Below are 21,704 nucleotides of genomic sequence, written 5' to 3'. Positions count from 1 at the left end.
ACAGTATCACAGGTTGCAAGTCTAATTAAGTTCCAACTGAATATTTAAAACTTCTCATTTTCTCGGGCATTCATTCGGATATTTCAACTAGAAATTCATTTTTCATCGAGGATGGATTTTCACTGTCGGTGGCGCTTCTTTTCAACAACAATAAAATGTAGCCGTGCGAGCTGGTAATAAACAACATATTGCTCTTTGAAGTTTTTCGAAATGTTGATACTAAAAAACCGCATCCTTTGTCCTCTTCGGTCTAGAAAATTATTAAAAGAGAAAAAAAACATGAATGATAAATTCGTTTCCTTTTCTCTTTTATAAGTGCATTTCTAAAAGGAACACTGAGGCTCATGGAAGAAGCTAAAGAATATAATAAAATACACCTTAGATTAAAATTTAGTTGCGCAAATCTTATTCCACCTGTTTCGACAACAGCACTGTAAACGAGAAATTAGCATAAGGAATGCCACAGTAAATGTTTGCCTGAAATATCACTATAAATATGCTGATATGTATTTTTTCCCAAGTCCGTATGCTTGTATTTAAGAACATTTTGAAAGGAACGTTTTGCACATCAAATCTTGTGAGAATTCAGAATGTTCCCTGAGTGCCGGTTCAGCCTGCCAGCTAGGTGCAGTATACTCCCTTCTAAACATGACGGGGGATACTCGACGGATAATTTCAAAAACACGACTAAAGTGTAACAAGAATATCGCTCTTTGGGGTGTGTTTTAAACTCGTTTCATTCTCTGAGAGGCACCACAAAAAGTTTGTGCAAGCTGTAAAAGCAATGCGACCGCTCAAGGTTCCTTAATGTTAAATCAAAGCACATAAGCAGTAGTTCACTCCCTAAGCAAAAGATGTAGCAAGTTCCTCCTCCATTGGGGTGTACCCCCCGGCGAAGATTTAGTCGAAGCACTGAAAAATTCTTTTAAAACCTTGACGATATTTGCTACAGAAAATGAAACAAATTATAGGGTTTATAGCACAATTTGAAAAAGCCATGAAAAGAGCGATGTGCAAGATCAGTACCATAGAGCAGTTATTGTCATAACCCGATGCAAAGTATAATAAAGAGTCGACTATACTGTAGGGTACCCAGCATAGTACGAAAGTCAACACAGTAGCCACAGCCATCTTGGAGACGTCTCTGTTTCTTTTCGCGCGCACGGAATGAGCATTAGTGCTGATCGATTGGTCGCCGGGTATCTTTTCTGACCAGAGCTTAATTAAGAGGATGGAGTAGACTATTATGAGCAAGACAAGCGGGGTGTAAATAAATGTGATATATACCACAAGAAAGTAGTTATCTTCAGACGAAGAATCGCCAAATACTTCAACCCACCGCCATCGGCACGCCTGTTGCCCTCGCGGGTATTCAACCACTTTGACGGAGAACAGAAACGGGGCTTTTACTGCGATCGCCACGATCCACGTGATGAAAATAACGAAGGGACACAGCTTGGAACTGATTAGTGGAGAACGGAACGGAAACAGCACAGCTCCAAGGCGATCCACTGCTATCAAAACCAGACTCTGTATTGACACTAGCATGGAGGCATTCGTTAAGAAAGGGATCACTTTGCACAATGTCTTGCCGAGAGGACCGCTGTTAAGCCAGGAACCGGCGGTGTACAGCCATGTTATTTCCCGGGGAACAAGGAGTAATGGAAACATCAGGTCGGATATGGCCATGTTTGCGATGAAATAATTGATCGGTGTTCTCATGCTTTGCGTCTTGTAGACAATCAAGGCGATGGAAGTATTCCCGACTAACGAGACAACGAAGATCAGAAAAAAAGCAAAGGATTCTCCAATTTTTTGAGCTGTTGGGTTTAACAGACTGGAGCAGTTCCATAGATTCACTGTTGTGTTCATTTTTGTTGGCCACAAAGTAACAGGTGCTTTCTCCTTACAAACACATCTGGTATCTAAAGAATCCTGCCTCTGCTATCATGGCTATACGTACCACACCCATGAATGCTTGCCATAACAAGACAAGCTGGTTATTAAATAACTTTAACATATGCCAATCCATGATATGAGGGAAGCCTGGTTATAAGCACTTTTTTTTTGTTTAATATCTAGCCAAGATTCCATTCAATCGAAAAATGACTCAATTAGTTTGGAGTCCTTCCTTCAATAATTATTTAGAAGTTGTGGATGATTTTTCGAATGTTTTTCATTTGTAAAAATTTGGTGAGGGAAAATTTAAAATTTTGGATGATTGGAAAATATTTGATCAGGGGATGGTTACAAAGTAAAATATGAAGCGAATAAATGAGTAGACAAATGCCAGATTGTACCACCAGTACAAGGCGCCTCTGAGCTCACAGTTAGAGAACTAACTGGTTTATGTGAATACCTTTTCTACTCTTATTTATTTCCTTCCCAAATCAACATAATTTCCCCAAAAAACGACCAGACACCTCCCCCTTAAGGGTTTCTTTGAGGTAGCCAGTTCGGATTTGAAATACAGTCGACTGTCTCTTAACGGACACCTCTATAAGACGGACACCTCTTTAAAACGGACACCTAGAGTTGGTCCCTGCCTTTCTTTACCCCCTTTATTTGACTCTCTATAAGACGGACACCTCTCTAGGACGGACACTTAGTGCCGGTCCCAAAGGTGTCCATCTTAGAGAGAGTTAACTGTACGTGTTTAGCTGCTAAGCGGGCAGTGGAACTGAGAAAGTGTTAAAAGCCGCGCGCTCGGCCGCCAATAAGCTCACAGTATTTGCTTAAATTAATAGCCCACGTTTGATATATTAAAATTGTAACGTGAATGCGGCTTTCTGGTCATTTTTCTATATATTTGGTTTGGTTTTCTTTGTGCTCAAGTCTCTTTTAGGAATTGCGAGACAATGGAGTCTTGAAAAAATTGCAATTTTAACCCTAAAGCCTCGGATTCATGTTAGAAGTTTAATATATCCAACGTGGGCTATTTCCCCGCCAGCTGTGCCTTTCGCGAGCAGTGTTACAGCCTACGCGCCAAGACTGTAAATGACTGTAAATCCCTTAAAATTTGGTCACAACTTCACGATTGTCCGTGCTATAGAACGGTATCTGAAAACCTCACAACCTTTACTTAATTCGTTTTATGAAAGAAGAACCGTGCTTCATGGCTGAGTTTTGGAATCTTTTAACGACATTTCTTATATTGCTTTGCGGTCTCGTCGCAACGTCAACCGAAATAGCTGTATAATCACTCGAACCTTCTTAAGACCCTAATGTAAACAGAGTGTAATGTGGCAAGAGGTTCACATGGTCAGGTAGTTTGGGTCATAAAAAGCTCAGTTTCTTGCACGATCTAGTCGGCTAGCAAACAAATCATTTTAACGGTGCTTGTATGGAAATCTGATGTTACTAACCTTAGCAAAACGTTTATATATAAATTCATCATTAAACATTACAGTTTAATTATATCGCACATGTTTCCAAGCACATGCTATCGTTGATCACCAAGATCATTATCGCGTACATGTATATATTTAAACTGCAGGCATCACTGTCACTCGCGGTTCTCTACCCATTCTCCCACTCGTTCTCTAAAACAGGACAGTGAAGGCTGCGGAGGAGGCTAGAGTTAGTCCATGGTTTCGGCGGAAAATTGGAAGCTTCAACATCCTTTGTTTTTAGGTAAAAAAGGACGACAAAAAGTGTTTGGTGACGTTCTAGATAGAAAACTAGTCTTTCTAGACCACAAAAACCTCGTTATAAGAAAGTAGCACAATTTGCATCTTTTCAAAGGGTTAGTCCACTAGTCTTAGTCAAAAATTTAAAATTTCTTCATTCTACCTTTTTGGGTAAAAGAGGCCTAAATAGGGTTCTTAGCGATGTTCTAGATAGAAAACTGACCTTTCTAGGCTATAAATTTTTTCAAAGCGCTATTAAATGGTCTGGAGTCAAAAATTTGAAATTTCTTTATTCTTTTTTTTTGGATAAAATAGGCGTAATTAGTTTTTTTAGTGGCTTTTGTAGACTTTAAAAGAATCGATTTTAGATAGTCCTCTTTGGTTTTGGTCAAAAATTGGAAATTTCTTCATCCTTTCATTTTAGGCAAAATAGGCAATCGTATTCGGCAAAATTTCTTTTGTAACTTTGTAACTTTATTTGATTTACCACAAAATACAAATAACGATAAAACATGACAGTTACACAAAAGCAAATGAAAGTGGCGAGGAAGCCCAAAAAGAAACCATGAGGCTTATAGACATTGGGCTCCCTCAGAGTAAAAATAAAGTTAACAGTAACGGTAAGGCCAGGATCGAAAGCAAAATACAATGAAGGTAAGTATAAATTAACTAATTACATAGACTGAGTTGACAAAATATAAGGTATGGTACAAGTAACAATAAGTATAAAAATAATATCAGACATGTGAAGAAATATAACTATTTACTACAAGATTTATAACTAATAATTCATATATAATTTTTTTTTTCAATTTCGTTTTGAATACGTGGAGAGAATTAGATTCTTTAATATCATTTTCTATAGTGTTATAATAAGTAGGTCCTTGGAAACTGACAGAAAATTTACGAAGGTTTGTTCTACAAGAAGGAAGGTGAAAATCGTTCGCGTGTCTAGTGGCATAGCTATGGACTTGTTTGTTTAAAGAAAAATAATTCTTGAACTTTGAAGGCAAAAGAGAATGGTTAAGAGAAAACATAAGTTTACCTAATTCTAGCTGTCTAATATCGGAAAGTTTTAGTAGCTCTAATTCTTTGAAAATAGGGTCTGAATGAGAATCGAAAGTTGATTTAGAAATAATTCTGATAACTCGCTTTTGCAAAGAGACAAGACGGCGAAGATTGGTTATGTACGTAGATCCCCAGACAATAATACAATAATGAAGATAAGGATAAACTAAACAATAATAAAGAGTTTTTAGACACGGTTTAGGTAGAAAAAATCTTGCTCTATTAATGACACCTATTGATTTCGAGATTTTACGAGCTACTTGAGAAATGTGCGGTTTCCAAGACAGATGTTCATCAAGGACTACACCGAGGAAGACCGTTTTTCTTGTGGGGTTTCAGGCCCTAGTAATGTGCGTGTTGGGAAAATATGATCGATCGGTAATATTTTTTTCTAAGTTTCCTAGAGGAGGATGAAATGTTCGTCATTGGATATCTTGAGGTGTTCTATATCTTTTTTAAGTACGTAACTGGTAGCGTGATAAAACTGGAAATCACTCAAAAATATTGATGCGGAATTGGTGCGAATTTGCTTTGTGTGAATAAATTGATCAACGTGTTTGATAGCCGAAAATGCATTGAATCTTCAAGTTTGTTTTACAGTTAGAGCTTTGTGTGATAATAGGCTGGATTTTACTTTTAAGACTACGGTTGTTCTCATTTTGTTTCGTTGGAGAGAATAGAATAGTAATTCCCACAAAGAATGGTTGGAAAAATTCGAAACGAATCTGAAAAAAGTTTTATTTGATTTTTTCATAAAAACGTTTGTTAAATATTAGCGATTTTAATAATGATGGTCACGTGACATATCACATGTCTTGTTGTAAAGTACTTTGCAACGGTAGGTGAAGTTCTCCTGCGTGCAAAATTTCCATTCAGTTTTTTTTCCAATCAAAATGACATTAATTTCCTGATTCATCGGTTTCAAGTCGTATGATATTTATGTGTACACAAATCACGGACCTATCAAGCGCTGACCAAAAGGATCGCAGCCTCTGGGAACAAGATTGTAAAGACTCTGTTAGTAGTGCCTTTTGACAGGATTCACCTTTTGTCATAGTGATAATAGTAGTCATTTTTGTTGCTCAAATGAACGGTTTGTTCAGTCACTCTACTTACGGTTTTACTTGAAATGGTCAATAACCCTTTTTAACGAATGGACGAAATCGTGCCGTGGACTAAGCTTTAACTGTCTTGTTCGCTAATAGATCACAGATGCACCTAGCCTGTTTGAGGCGTTCAGACTGAGGCGACAGGGCAAAATGTGAGAAGGAAATGAAAGGTCTCTTTGACTTTGCGCCACATGCCCACATTCTACGATCGGAACCGCTGGAACAGGTCGCCCCATGTAAGGGAATGTGGATTCCGGAATCTGGGACGTTTTTCTAATGGAATCTAGAATCCGGAAACTTTTGCATGTGGAATCCGGAATCTTAGGCTTTGGGATATGGAATAAACATCAGGGAATCCGGGATCCCAATAACGATTACAATCCAGAATCCGAGTTCTACAGACAAAGAATCGGAGTCCAGTACCCGTAATCCAGAATCCCGCAGAGCGTTGAATCCAGGATATCCAAGACTGTCTTGGATTCCCTTAACTTGGGCAGAAAAGGCTAAAAAGCAGCCGGGTTTGATTTAATGTAAGTAGATTGAAGATAAGCCTCTCTAAAAAGCAAAGTTTATTTGCTTTTGTCTTGCGTAAATTAAATCACCCTTGTCACAAACACAAGAGCTATTACCAGCAAGACACTCTTAAAGTTACGGGCACTGTGAAGCGTATTTGAAACTGTCCTAGCAACCAATAATAAATTCTTAGTTTATGAAGTGAATAATAAATTGGCAAAACCTAAGAAATTTTCTCGTTAATTTGAAAATATCCAAGGTGAGCGATCGTTCTCGCGCATTTCATCTTTTCTTTTCCGGCGCTCTTAATCACCTGATTCTAAGGAGAGAAATTCATTCAAGGTAAAATAAGAACTAATCAGGTGCTAGCTATATCAGAGTAACCACAGAAGGATCTTTGGTAATTTTTAAACACTGAATACGAGAGCTTTTATAGACCTAAACCCAAAAACAAACAAACGCCAACTTTAAGGGCAGTTAGAATATGAGTACAAGGAGAAGACCATTTATGGCCATATGAACACGTTAATTTTTGGTCGCTACAGAACAAGACTACTCAATTTTATCCAGAATCCATATTGTGTACAGTTGGTGGACTCTGATAACAGACCTCATTTCAGATCCTTTCTTTATTGGAGTCCAAGGGAGTAGCGATCTTAGTTGCGGATTGTATTCCGTTTTCCAGACGCTGGATTTAAAATTTGTAAACCATTTAATATTTGATATTCACTTTGGTTTAAATAAGAAAGCAATTTTTAATTCTCTTAAAAAGTGTTTCTGGTTTGAGAAGGTTATGTTAATCACATCAGTTTACTATTCACAGACACTGTTCTCAAAAATCAGTTAAATTACACTCTTGGTACTTTGGCGACGGACGCCCTGATCAAGAATAGCTAGGATTACTATTCCTCTTGTTTAAAATCTATTTCAAAAACCTGATGATTCGTAAAAGCCTTGACCTATCGAGAACAGGTTGTTAAACGAATTCACGCAACTCCGTTTTCACAGACGTCAACAAGGAAGTGTAAGATTGCAATGAGCCCAAGTGTCTTCGTTTTCCACATTTGGATCGTATTTTGCTGTTTTCAAAAATCAGGTCAGTAGTTTCATAAATAAAGTTTAATGTTATTTGAAAGAGAATATATAAAGTTTTTATATATTTGAACGTCAATATATATATAAAACTCCAATGTTGTTGTTGTGCGCCGCATGTATTCCGTATGGCTGAGACATCAGATCAACAGACGATATGATATTCCAATGGTTTATTTTGTCGGATCCTTGAATTTCGATGCGGTTTATTACTTGTTATAAAATAGCTAAGATAGTACGCGCGTTCTGATTGGTTAAAAACCTAGGATTTATTGTGCCGGTAAACGCATAGTTTTACTTAAAGTTATTTAATAAAAGCAATAGACCACACTTTCTTTGGGTTTACCGGCGTGATAACCCACTTGGGATGTTGGTAGAACACTCGAAAAGCTTGTAAATCACTCGCCTTCGGTTCATGATTTACAAGCTTTTTCTTGCGTTCTGCCAATATCCCAAGTGGGTTATCACGCCGGTAAACCCATGGGGAGTGTGGTCTATTGCTTAATTAATACGGTTATTTAAGTTACTGGCTCACTTCCCAATTCCAAGTAAATCATTTCTTGTGGCTTTGAATAATCTTGTTAGACATTTACGGTCGAGAAGCACGCCATGCGATATCTGTGTCATTTTCATGTCTCCCCATTGTTCACTAGATTCCGCTCATCACGATCAGACCCAAACCCATGGCAACAGCTCGAAGCCCCTTGGAAACTTTCCCTTGGAATCCGAGACCAAATTTCTCAAGATTCAAGAGGAACCTAATAATGAGAAAAAAGCCTCGCGTAAACAACTGAAGTTTGATGAGGAAAGCAGCTCCAATATTCAGACCAGGCTAAAAGATATTCTTGGCCGAGTTCCCTGGAATTATCATTCTGGTTCATTTGCTCCTTACGCTAATGGAGTGGGTGGTCTATCCCAAGAAAAGTTACAAGCAATTATGAATCAGTTGACCACTAATATCAGAGTTAACGGACGGAGGGTTTCTCCACTGCAGGCGCAGATAGTACATCAGTCATCCAATGGGGATTTAAACCCAAGCATGCCCGAGCTGAACGACATGCAAAATGACATGATGAGCCAACTTCAGGACTCTATGCAACCCAGTATGCAAGGCAATATGCAGGATGACATGCAAAGCAGTAAGCCAAACGACATGCAAAATGATGACACGGGTGAAACCGAGATTAAACCGATCCAGATACCATGGAATTCAAAGGGTGGCAACAATGCACAGTCTACGAGTCCCTCCACGTTTGAGCGTTTGATGTTTGGTGGCCTTTCTCAAATCGCAGGAGGTGGAGAAGGACAGAATAAAGGTTATTCCGATTTCGGAGGTGGTGTGAGTAACGTTCCTGGATTATCGTTTGGTGGTACACATACGAGTGGAGTCATCAACCTTATGGAGAGTGAAAATGGATTAAAACCCATGACTGGTATGAATGGAATGCGCAGTATGAATGGAATGATGACAGGAATGCATGGTATGACGACGAATGGAATGGGTGATAGAATGTGGGGAGGTCGGTCGTTCTTTTCCAGAAGGGGAGAAACTGTTACAAATAAGACCAACGAGCTTTCAATAAGAAAAAACGCCGACAAAGTCACTCGTGCAAACAAAACACATGAACATGGTTCTGCAAGTGATATCCATCAAGTTCAAAAGTCGCACCACGAGACAAAGCCCAGTGTAATAAGGTTGATACCTAGTGACAAGCTAACCCGAGAAAGGAATAAACTCGACAATAGAATTAAACCAACAGCTACGAACTAGACTCATCGCTGACGAAGGCAAACTCATCAGATTTAAGGGAAATGGAATAAGATGTATTATAACTGAGTGGTTCCTCAGTGTTCTCTTAAGCTTGATAGTCATGAAACTTTGACCTATCGTAGCAGCAAGAAATATAAACGGCTTACTGTAATTGATGTGAAAATTTAATGTACCTTTATCGGTTCTGGTTGTTATGTCTCGATGTTCTGAATTTGTAAATTAAACTCGCTAATTAACACACTTAGATGCATCACCTGTCTATCTACTTATCAGGTCGCTTATAAAAAACGTACAATCAAATCTGCAACTACAAACTGATGCCCAAACGCCCATGTCAAAGAAACCCCCCCCCCGGGGGGGGGGCACTCCCTTGTATAAACCATATAGGTATGTGCCGCCCCAAAGGGTAGGGTCTTTGTGCCTTGCCGTTTCGGTCTGACAGCGGTATAGATTTTGGTCTTTTTGGTCTGAAATCGGGTGTGGTTTCGAGGAAACTACGGAAGTCAGTGTTAACGTATTTATCGTTTCAACACCAAATGAATCAGAAAGAAACAGTAAGATGCGAATGTCCGATGTCTGACGTCCGATGTCCGATTTCCCCTGTCCGATGTCTGATACAGTGATGTCTGATGTCCGATTTCTGATGTTTCATGTCCGCTATCTGATGTTCGATGTGTGATGTCCGATGTCTGATATCTGATGTCTGACGTCCGATGTCTGATATCAGATGTCTGATGTCTGATGCTGATGTCTGACACGGATGTCTGATGTCTGATGTCGGATGTCTGGTGTCCTATGTCTGATAACCAATGTCTGATGTCTAATGTCTTATTTCCGATACCCGATGTTCGATGTCGGATAGTCTGACGTCTGATGTCTGATGTCCAATGTCTGATGCAGTGATGTTTGATTTCCGATTTTGCTGTCCAATGTTCGATGTCTCATAGTCTAATGTCTCTTGTCGGATGTCCGATGTCTGCGATGTCTGATTTTTTTGTCCGATCTTTTTGTCCGATTTGATGACCGATTTGATGTGCGATTTGTTGTCCGATGTCCGATGACCGGTGTCCTATGTCTGAAACAGATGCCTGATGTCCGATGTCCGATGTCTGATGTCTGATGTCTGATGTCTGATATTTTGTCCGATTTGATGACCGATTTGATGTCCGACTTTTTTTCCGATTTTTTGTCTGATTGGATGTCCAATCTGATGTCAGATTTGATGTCCGGTTTGATGTCCAATCTGATGTCAGATTTGAGGTCCAATTTGATGACCGATTTGATGTCCGATTTGATGTCTGATTTGATGTCAAATTTGATGTCCGACTTTTTGTCTGATTTTTTGTCCGTTTTGATGTCCAATCCGATGTCAGATTTGATGTCCAATTTGATGACCGATTTGATGTCCGATTTGATGTCTGATTTGATGTCCGATTTGATGTCAAATTTGATGTATGATTTGATGGCCGATTTGATGGCCGATTTGATGACCGATTTGATAACCGATTTGATGTGTGATTTGATATCTGATTCGATGTCCGATTTGATGTTTTATTTGATATCTGCTTTGATGTCTGATTTGATGTCCGATTTTATGTCAGATTTTTGTTTATTATATCGATTGTAATCTTAGGCCATGATAGATTTTTATTTCTGTAAACGCATTGAGGCATGCAATCAACAATCCATCATCATTATTATTATTATTTTCATATTATTATTATTATTATTATTATTTATCAATAGATTAGGTAGTTTTTTGCCAACTGTATGATTTCTTCTGCTCAAAAAACGAAGCGTAGAAACTGCATTAATGTGTTTTTCTCTTTTTAATCTGGACCCATTTAAACTATAGAGCTAAAATATTTCCACCAGTTTAAAAACTTAAAAACTCCAGTCATATTTGTAAGGATTTTAGAAACTACGGCTTTACTGGAAACTGGCGAAATCATTTTGACCCGAGCAGCTTCCTAGCCTTGCCTGCTGGTAACGCATTGTTGGTGATACTTGCAAAACACCCACGCTTCCTGTAGCTACCTAACTTTCACGCCCATCGATGTGGTTCACTGAACATCTTTCTTTGTTCAACCTGGGGAAGCTCTCTAAAACGCGTTAAATATTAATCGCCAAAAGCAGAATGACGTCATTGTATCAACATTTTCGCTGTCAAAGAAGCAAAACGACGAGAAATTATATTGAAAATGTATGGCTCAAAGATATTTGAAAGATGTCTAAATATTGAGTGTAAACAGATTTAAGCCTGATTCAACATTGAAGTAAGTAATCCTACTGTCCTATTATCGCTTTTAAATTGTGTCCAGTAAAAAGGTCTTTAAACAAATCAGGTTAAATTCAGGAGCGAAGACAAAACAATCGAAGGAGATAATTAGCGTTGAGGGCATCTTTGTTAACTTAATGTTATATTTATGTACAACAAAACGCACAGAGGATGACCGAAGTTAAGAACTTTTTACGCTCAGCAGTAGAGTTTCTGACCTTTGTGCTTCCAAACTGGCCTGTCTTAGGCGTGACTTCTGAAGAGGACCTCGTTAACTACCTGCTATGTGCATTTTCACCTTGGAGGGCACAGAATCAATCAGTTAAATGCAAAACCACAGACTAAAAATTACCCAAAGGCAAATTTCATAACCTTAAACTGTGAACAGTTGAAGTGAAGAGGTTCATTTGAATGGTTACATCACAGGATTTTGTCTATATATTAAAAGCCTGTCGGTAATTTTCGTCATGGCCAAGAAACTAAAAATTCAAGACAAAAGAATTAGGTTGTGCAAAAGCTGGAAACAGCAGAGGAATTTTTCTTACAAAGAGTCAGCCTCTTTACCGATAGTTATATACTCCTATTCAACCATATTGCACTATGAAATTGGTGTTTGGGTGTTTAAAAAAACGGGTAACACGATGATTAACGATGTTTAAAAAGACGGGTAACACGATGGGAAGAATGTTATGTAGTACCAAATATCGTCCGTTTCTCTTAATAGAAGTATAAAATAGGGTAAAGAGAACGAATCTTAAATTTGCAAGATTGGATTTACCAACAGAGAAAACGTTTTTCTGCTTTTTTTCTGAGTTGTGGTGGGAGAGCAGGACGTTTCGCAGTTATATTAGAGTTAATTGATATATTGATTGGATTAATTATATGGTTGCTTTACAGCTGATGTCACAAGATGTCCTTTGTGGTGTTACTTCAGTGAAAGATGGCAGACAAAAGGCACCGACTATATTCAATTCTGCTGTTGTTTGCCGTTGTTAGGGGAACCACGACTACGGGTACGTCAGCTCTTCAAATTTTACTCCTGTGTAGACGCGAGGAAATGAGGTCTGTTCTGAGTCCTTCTTCAGCTTGAAACAACTTTTAGGAAGTGATGTGCGCATTATCCTGTCTTCAGAGCCTTGGGGTGGATTTTCAATCTCGCGTAATTGTTACGTGCTTTAATGAAATGGAAGCAATGTATGAAAGGCCGCGCGACCTTCCATATACTGTACTGCCTTCTATACATTGCCTCTATTTTATTACACAGCAGTAGAAATGAACTGTTCGATGAACGTGTGAACTGATGCAATGTTGATTTTTGCAGTGTTCCTGGTACAATGCATAAGCGGTTTAAATATAACGGGAGGTTTAAATATGACAGGCTATGTCCTCTAAGCCCCCCCGTTCTAGGCCCAGGCATTTTTTGTGCAAGGCACTGTACTCTAAAAGTGAGTTAAAGAGAAATCTTGCCTCTGTTCCCGATGAGGTCTATGACTACATTTTATTCGTCAACATTCAGGCAAGTCCGAAAAGTTGCATCATGGAAAAATCCAAGCTGCTAGAATTTCGATTGAGTTCGAGAATTGTTTCACCTTTTCATTTACGTCGGATGAAATATCACGAATATTTATTTTTAGTCATCAAATCGTCATAATGCCACTGAAAAATTCTAACTGTCGTGAGCAAGTTGTTGGATGCCGGTAAATCAGTGAGACTTTTTCACACTGAGGCTTTTATTTAAAGGTTTGAACTGTCCGAGACTGCACCTTCTTTCTTACTAATTACAAGATCCTCAGTGGAGTGTGGCAAGGCTAGAGATAAAAAAAATTAAAGAATCAAACACATGCTATTTCGATCTGAGGAATTGAAATACTTTTCACTAGGATGCAGTCTCCTTCAATTAATGAGGGTTGACTAAAACTCTTTAAAGAGAGGCCTTGATCACAATTCATTTATGTTCATTGCAGTTCAAAGAGAAAATTCCACCAATGAGTTTGCACGGCAGTTTATTGTTCCACCAAGAATTCAGCAAATGGCATTGGCAGACAGAATGTTAGGGAATAATCCTTCTATGATGGCCTTCCGTGGACTTCCAGGTGCAACTACCGAGGTCACTGCACAACAAGTTGAAGACCAAATAAACCAGTTGAACCGGCTCAGTCAGCAGCTTCGTGCTTTACCTCAGTCTCCTTCAGCCTTCGAACAATTAGCTAAGGAACAGCAGAATCCTGTCTCTGGATATGTTCAACAGGCAAGCAGACTGACTCCTGAGACTGGATTTGGAAGACCACTTGGAGCAGTTCCAGGATACGTAAAAAGTATTGCTGGAAACCCATTAACAGGACCCAATGGTCTTACAAAAGAGGTTTTAGCAGACTTGATGTTTGGGAATCTTAAAAGTTTGGCCTCAACAGGTGGTCTGGCAAATTTCAATAATCCAGTGGAAGAGAACGAACTTCCCCCCCAAACACTTGGAACTTCAGAACTGAGTGCATTCAACAATCCTTTAATTGAAGAAAAGCTCAGACAATCACCACTGGGAAAGCCTGGGATTGGATTTCCACTTCCGCCAAATGAAAATGTGGACTTTAACGATCTTCCTAACGATGATTTGGACACTTTGAAAGATTTATCCAACATCCACGCAAGACACAACACTAAAAGTGGGAGGAAGAAGAAACCAGTTAAATCAGATGTGGTTACAAAGCTTCTGTTGAGTTTACTGGTTGACAAGTTGAAAGACATATACGAAATGGACAAATTCAATACCACCCAGAACAAATCCTTAAAAACGAAAGTGGATTCTTCGACGATAGGAAAGATTGGAAATGCTTTAAAGGAGCGTAGTCAACCGAAGAGCAGAAAGAATCCGACTGACAAAGCTGGTGAAAGTAACATCAAGGTGATACAAAATTTTGACAGTAACCTTTCCTTTCCTCTGACGATTTCGGATCAGAAAGGGTCCAAGGTGTCACTCATTGACTCTCCACAAAATGGTGGTAAAGATGACAGTTCCGCAATCAATGTTGACACCAAAAACATCGAGAATATAATAAAAGGCATCGAAAATGGCAACATGGAGCCCAAGGAAAACATTTCTACCCATAGAACTGGAAATGGTGTTGACTCTGGAAACAGCCCACAAGAAATTTCGGAGAAGACGACAAAGACTTTGGATGACGCCAGTCTTTTTAACAAAGGATCAAGTTCTGAGTTTCACCAAGTGAAAATAGAACCCGATCGTGATGGTGTTTTAGGAAAGAGCAGAACTATTCCCACAATTTCAAACTATCATCCAACCGTAGATACAACATCAACAGATCCAAACCCAGGAACATTCGATGTTCAAACCGACAAAGCCACAGTGTCAACGCTACCCACGTTTTCTATCTCTTCTATACTAAACCAAGAAATCCCGGGAAGCGTCAAAGGAAGTAACCGCGTTTTAGATAATAATGCCTTAAAGGACGTCAAGGCTGAATCTATTGGTTTGGGGGGTTCTCCATCCACACAGGAACCTGTTTCCTCAAAGGCGGCTGGAGAAAGCGACACTGTCGATTATTTGCAAGCTTCCAGAGTTCTCGGAGCTGTGTTCAACAAAGTGAGGGACCCACTTGCTAGAAAGAGCGTTGAAGTTGCTATAAAGGCCATGTTGAAGCTGATGAAGTCGGACAGTGCTTATTCCAAAAAGCAAACCGTTCCATCAGTGCAGGAGCCGTGGGTAAATCATGAAAAAATGGGAAGACTAATGAGAACAATCCACCAGCTCTCTAAGGCAGTAGACGAGGAAGCGCAGGTAGCTTCAAGTAAAAAAAGGCGTCAATGGCGATCGAAGCACAAAATTCTTAAGAAATGGATTTCACATAAACACTCACATCATCGCCATAAATCAGGTCTCATACAGCATCATAAACATAAATATTGAGATATGGTTGATGGTAAGACAGTTTCTTCAACAGCGACTGGAGAAAGTGACACTGTCGATTAACTGCAAGCTTCCAAAGTTCTCGGAGCTGGTTCAACAAGGTGAGGATCCACTTTCCATAAAGAGCGTTGAAGCTGCTATAAAGGCTATGTTGAAGTTGACGAAGTCGGACAGCGCTTATTCAAAACAGTTTCAGCAGTGGAGAAACCATGGGTAAATCATGAAAAGTGTGAAGGCTAATGAGAAGAACAATAATGAGAACAACAACTTGAGTCAGCATTCCATGTCACCTTTCGGATTGCCTCTAGAGAATGATAATAATAAAAAGCATATCATAAAAATTAATTAAATCATAATTGTCAGGCGCCCTAGCAAAATAAAATTTAAGCTTCCCGCTTTGTAAAAACAACCCTAATGATTTGGTAATTAAAAAACAGGAGTATTGCTAATAAAAATGTTTAATTGCTGTATGGCCATTGTGAGGAAAGCCCTTTTGCCTTGTAAGTATTGACTCTAGAATTCTTCTCACTTTGCTTGTCATGCTTATATCAATGTTTAAGTTGGCTGATTGCCGACTACAAAGTTTCTTGTAGTTCTCTTCTTGCCTGTTTGCGTGTTTGGCGATGCGTATATGTAAACTCTCAGGAAAAGCAGAAGGTCGTAAAACCCTTACTGAGATTCCCTGTTTGTTCTTGGTTATTTCTATTCGCTGGTTTGAAAGCCCAAAATGAAAACCGTAATGCACACACATTGGTCGCCAACTACATGGGCTGTGACCATTGTAGAATATAGAATATAGAATATTTATACGAGTAATAACCCAAGGTTAGGGAATGCGTGCGAGATCGATGAAAACGCATTTGCAGTACTTCTAGAAGAAGTGATTGCCTGTCTTGAGTGATAGAACGTCCAAACGCGTTTGATCAGTTTGTGTTCTGTGCGTTTTATTCATTCTTAGTGGAAGTCCAAACGAATTCTAGCTACATACGAGCTGGGCATGTGTACCAGCAACCTGGAGATTAGGATTACGGGCTATTCTAGTCAACTGCAATTGTCCCCACTGCCGTTTTATATTTAAATGATTTAATTACTACTACGGTGCAATAATTTGGAAAACTGCTACCTTCGCTCCTGGATGTGGCCAACGAAAAAGGGCAAGAAATATACCTCATTTCATGTGAGAAATTACCATTAGGAGTAGGATGTGCGAAATGGTCCACTGGTGACCCTTGAGCCCTTAAAACTGGCTGTTTATGAGGGTGACGGACCCTTCTGTAATCTACATGGAAGTCACAGCTACAGTTACAGTAAAAACAGTTGTTCTCTAGGGGATGGGTGTTTACCTTATTGGTCAATTCCTGGATGTGGCATGTCGACTTGACTGATCAGCTGTCAGCTAAGAAGTGATGTTATTGGCTGTCTTGAGACTCGAAAACGAGATTCTAGGTGGTACGTTTTGAAACACCTTTTACTCCGGTCTCTTGTTGATGACAATGAAGCATACAAATGGCAGCAGGTTGTTAAATGACACGTTCATTTATTAATTTACGGTGCACTGACGCTCGATTCATCTCTAAATCTAAAAAATAATATGAAAGAAATGATGTGGCTTCTATTTCAAATCCTGTCACGTTGTGCTACTTTGTAGTAACCATAAAGAAACTGTGGCACCTTTGACATAAAAAAAAGGTCGCCAAACCAAATTCTGTTTCTACGGCAGTTTAGAGCATGAAAACGTAATTTAATAAGAGATTTTAGAAACTGCTGTATTTTAAGTGCTATATATTTGGATCTATATTGCTGTTAGATAAAACCAATAGCGTATGATGAAGCCAGACAACCCATGCATAAAGAATGTCGTTTTTCTTACATCATTTAAACGAAAGCAATTGCCACCAATTTCGTGGGCAGCAAGTACGTTCGGAGCAAAAAAACATGGCGATAAAGTGATATTTTTCAGCGACGAAAATTTTCTTTACATCGAAATGATATAGCGAACATGTAGCTGTGTATCGTTCAATCCTTTTGGGTCCAATGATTCATGGAAGTTGTATTTTCAATGAATTGCAGGTAAGCCTTGATTCATAGACGATTCTTGTTACACTAAGATAATGGAAAGTGAATGAGTGGAATAAAAACTAATTTGATCATTATAAACCATTAAATTCCCCTCTTAAAAAAAAACTATAAATTTGTTTAGATGTAATCAGTCACTCTATAGTTTTGTATCTTAGGTAGTCTTACATAAGTTTTGAATGTTTCATTGACTTATTATAGCATTTAATTTGCGATTTTGGTGACCCTTTTTTGTTATTCTATCTATACAAGTGCCTTAGTTATCCTGCACAGTTAACCTCTTTTAAGTAAACATCGATATAGCTTAGATGCTCCTTTGATTTTCTGAGTTGAGAGGCGGGAGCAAATTCGAAGGAGGGCACTTATTTCGCTTTTAGAATTTTGACCTGAAAATAACATCTTTTTTTTATCCACAGTGTGTACAAACAGCAAGCTAGATCGTATCCGTCGTATCCGTAAAAAAAACTGTGTGTAGTCACTTTAAAAGCCCTGTTTCCTTAACTTTTTCCCTTACGACCATACTCTATTACAATGATTTTAGAATCCACCGAATCAGTGGATAGCAATTTTCGCGCGTTTCGATTGGCTACCGTAACTCGGAATGTCCTTGCCTATAGGCCATTTGCGAGTTCCAAAAACCCTCACTTTCAAAACGAGGCTAAAGTGGCAACTGAGCAATGGCCTATAGATGGTTTTCACAGTGACGTCATCAAATTGTAATGTCAAAATAGCGAGGTTTTACGAATTCTTATTTACACTAGGTTGAAGATAAACAAAAAGTATCTTTGTACAAGTTTTCAGTCCCATAGCATGTTTCATTTCGAAAATACAGCCATTTGAACTTCCGAGTTTTCACAGTGCGTGACACCAGAATAGGAATGCTGTCTCGTTGAAAAAAAGTCTCTCCTCTTGATTTTCAGCAGTATAACCATTTCAAGCATTAGAAGATATGTTTATGCGCACGTAGACTAGTTCTCGAGTGAAAAGAAGGAGCTTTTATGGAACAAGTGAACTCCAGATGTTTTTGTTGATTTTCGGCGGCCATATTGGTGCACCAAAACTGTGCACCAATATGGCGTCTCCACACAAAGTTCTACAAAGATGCGTGAAACGTTTCGGCAAATAACTCAGAAACTGTGGGCCAAAAAGACCTGAGACTCGGACAAATTGTTTAAATATTAGTCTTTTATAACATATCATTTTCTTGGCTTCTTTCACTGGACGGTTTTCAATTTATTTTTTTGTTGCGTGACAGTGAAAACGATCTATTCCCCCTCGGGAAAATATAAAATCGCATAGCCGCAGCCCAAAGCAAATGAGTCACCTAAAAAGCCGGGTTGTATAACTTAACTTTACCTATTTCACTAACTTTCATTACCTTTCTTTTATTGGTTTGCAGTAATTTACAATAATGAAGTTATTGTTGTCATCGTTTGTCTTCATTTCGAGCTATATCCTGCTTTCTTATGGTAAGGGCTTTCACCACATTTGACTTTTAAAAAGTTTATACTTTGTGTCGTAAACGAATGTAGTTGTATGTATACCATGTTTAAACATCTTTTTCCGTGTACTCACATAAACACTTCTATGTTCATACAGGAATTCCGAAACAAAGAGACGAAGGTCGCAGCAAATCAAGTAATCTGACTCACTTTTTTCAAGAAATCGACAGCAACATATCTTTACCAGAAAATAACAACAAGACAAAAGACAAAGAGAATAAAGTAGACTTGACCAAAAGCTCTGCCGCGGATAAACATGAAAAAAGGTTGAATGAGACCGATGGAACTACTAAGACTCTTATAGCAAAGCATAAAACAAATCCCTCGAATACTTCTCATGATCAAAAGGCACAAAGAGTTGCGATTCACAAACTTCTGTGCGACCTCCTCAACAAGACAAAGGGCAACCAAACCTGTAAAGATAGGAACTTTTCAAAGAAAGCTATGATATGGCCAACAAAAATGTTACCCTGGTTAAAAAACGTTCTGATGAGCAAACTACAACGTGGAAGTAATAATCATATGTCCTTTTTGGATAACATGGAAGACCCGACAGGATCACCTTTTGGAAGCAATTCAGTAAACAGCATCTCTGACAACTGGGATGAGAATCCCTTTTTAATGCATAGAAAACATCGACATGGACTTAAAATGATTCCACTGTTAAAAAATTTGAAGGCAACACTTTTTGGACAAGCGCCGACTTCCAATGTTGGAAGTCTTAATGATGCGTTAAATAGCGAGACACTGAATGGATTTGGACCAATACCAACGCAGGGAAGCTCGCCTCTTGTTCATCAAATATTAAAACAAGCTTTGGGAAGTTCCGACAGGAATTCGGTTTTAAATGAAATGAGGCAGGAGCTCCTTCTGGCAAGCGACCGTGGAGAGGGAGAAACCAACGAGGTATTTGATGACGTAAATGGAAGAAACAATCTTGCTCAACTAAACGCTGGTGTTCAAGGAGATCCCGTGATGTCTCCACCTACTCAAGGTGTTGCACCATTTGCTGGCATGAACATGTTACAAAGTAATACGAGGACTTCAATGATGGAGCAAAATGTTCGTCAAGAACCTTTAATGGAACAGCCGATTCATGCCCAAATGCTAGATAATGGCGTCATAGCGCCGATGGGGAGACAGCCTCTTGCTGGCTCATCTTTAAAGGATGCGTCCTTTTTAAGTAATTCTCCTGTTGGTGGGTCTTCACTTTTTAGACGCCCTTTTCGAACGTCGTCCTTAGCTGCATCCTCATTAATTGCTCCAACATCGAGACGTTCTCCACTGCAAAGCTCCTTCCTCGAAACAGCATCACGAGAAGGCTCCCTTCTTGAAAAAGCTGGCGGATTTGACATGCCTGCGACACCATCAATGCTTGGACGAACGTCAGCTCTAAAAGAAAGGATATTTTCTGACAGTGCACAGGAGATGCCAGATTTTACAAGTCGGCAAGAAAACTTCATAGAGCGTAACGAGCCTCTGGAGAGACATCAGAACCCAAATCCACGTCCTCTACCTCGACTTCTTGGCAACAACTTGGTCATGGAGGAAATCAGTGACTCCATGGCTCGCGGCAGAAATCTCCCCGTGCAAGCTAATCCTGATTTCGAGCGTCTGATGAAACTACGTTCCCGACTCCGGTCAAGAAATCCCACTAGTTCACGGATGTCTGGCCTTGAACTTGGTAGTAATTATGGTGATACACTTCGTTTATCACCAAGCTCTAATTCATTAGGAATCGCCTCTGTTGTGGCCAAAGATGAAGATTCCATAAACTTTAACGACCTAAACTCTGAGCGTTCTTTAGCATTTAGAAGAGGGAAAGTCTCAAAGATAACAGGCAATTCTCGTGCCTATACAAAGAACAAAAGCAGCCAACAAAATCATAAAAAAGATAACACCAAGACCAAAAAGAGTTGACTTAAGAAGTTTCAGATTTCGAGAGGATTTGCAGGATAATGCATAAAGTATAGTTATCCTTGATCTACCTGTAAATTGTGCCAGCTTCTCATTCTTATTCATTAGTAAACTGTCTGGGACAGTGAATAAAGCAGTGTTTTGATTTAACCGGAGGAATTCTTGTCTTATTGAAAAAAAAATTGAGTAATAAACAAGAAGACTCAAATGTTAGGAAAGCCAAATATACCCCCAGAATCTGCAGCATGAAAAAAAAAAAATGCGGCAAATAAAAAGCGTGCAATTTGGCTTGGACATTTTTGCAACTTTTGTCTAGCCTGTGTTTGAATTTGGTGCCTTGTTTTCGAAAGTAATGTGTTAATAAGGAGATAAGTAAAAGCAAACAGAACATACAGACTAAGATCAACAAGAGATATTTTAAAGCAAAACTTCTCGGAATTACGACAAGGCTTTGCGCTTTGCGATGGGCGGGGGTAGCTCAGACGCCACTTGAATTCAAAACCATTTTACCGAATTAAGCTCCCCAATTGTTCCATGAATTTTATGTCGTGAAAGAGTAATAACTTGGTGTAAGTACAAATTTGGTTGCATGTTTTAGTAATTCTCCCACTTTGACCGAAAATCAGTTTAAATTAAAGCCATTCAGATTTACTGATCAACCAGTGATTGTAATCCTCTATCACCTCTGGTAACAAAAGGCTAACTATTTTCCCAGTGTAAGAAAAGTTACCGTTACCCTCATTTTGCTTCTCACGGTTTTATAATGTTGGAGTCGGACAATAGGCCCTTTGCAGCTAGCCATTCAGGTGGTACAAAACCGCCCTGCT

At 39.0% G+C, this 21,704-nt stretch overlaps 4 protein-coding genes across 4 annotated transcripts; 3 read left to right on the top strand and 1 right to left on the bottom strand.

The window, feature by feature from the left end:
* Positions 1-323: 323 nt before the first annotated feature.
* LOC140929281 (RYamide receptor-like) lies at positions 324-1,976 on the bottom strand. Its single transcript, XM_073379086.1, has one exon. The coding sequence runs from the start codon at positions 1,870-1,872 to the stop codon at positions 901-903; it is 972 nt and encodes a 323-aa protein (XP_073235187.1). The 5' UTR covers positions 1,873-1,976; the 3' UTR covers positions 324-900.
* A 6,066-nt stretch (positions 1,977-8,042) lies between these two features.
* LOC140931450 (uncharacterized) lies at positions 8,043-9,403 on the top strand. Its single transcript, XM_073381263.1, has one exon. It carries the CDS (start codon positions 8,043-8,045, stop codon positions 9,180-9,182), a length of 1,140 nt encoding a protein of 379 aa, XP_073237364.1. The 3' UTR covers positions 9,183-9,403.
* A 2,949-nt stretch (positions 9,404-12,352) lies between these two features.
* On the top strand, positions 12,353-15,790 carry LOC140930211 (uncharacterized). Its single transcript, XM_073379875.1, has 2 exons — positions 12,353-12,473; positions 13,425-15,790. The coding sequence occupies exons 1-2, from the start codon at positions 12,401-12,403 to the stop codon at positions 15,380-15,382; spliced, it is 2,031 nt and encodes a 676-aa protein (XP_073235976.1). The 5' UTR covers positions 12,353-12,400; the 3' UTR covers positions 15,383-15,790.
* A 1,508-nt stretch (positions 15,791-17,298) lies between these two features.
* On the top strand, positions 17,299-20,957 carry LOC140929280 (uncharacterized). The gene is made up of 3 exons (XM_073379085.1): positions 17,299-17,452; positions 18,858-18,927; positions 19,058-20,957. Exons 2-3 carry the CDS (start codon positions 18,870-18,872, stop codon positions 20,878-20,880), a joined length of 1,881 nt encoding a protein of 626 aa, XP_073235186.1. The 5' UTR covers positions 17,299-17,452; positions 18,858-18,869; the 3' UTR covers positions 20,881-20,957.
* The last annotated feature ends 747 nt before the right edge of the window (positions 20,958-21,704 follow it).

Source organism: Porites lutea, chromosome 3, assembly GCF_958299795.1.
Source record: "Porites lutea chromosome 3, jaPorLute2.1, whole genome shotgun sequence".
Lineage (NCBI taxonomy): Eukaryota > Metazoa > Cnidaria > Anthozoa > Scleractinia > Poritidae > Porites > Porites lutea.
Note: the sequence above shows the minus strand (reverse complement) of the source record. Positions and strands in the feature narration are given on the sequence as shown.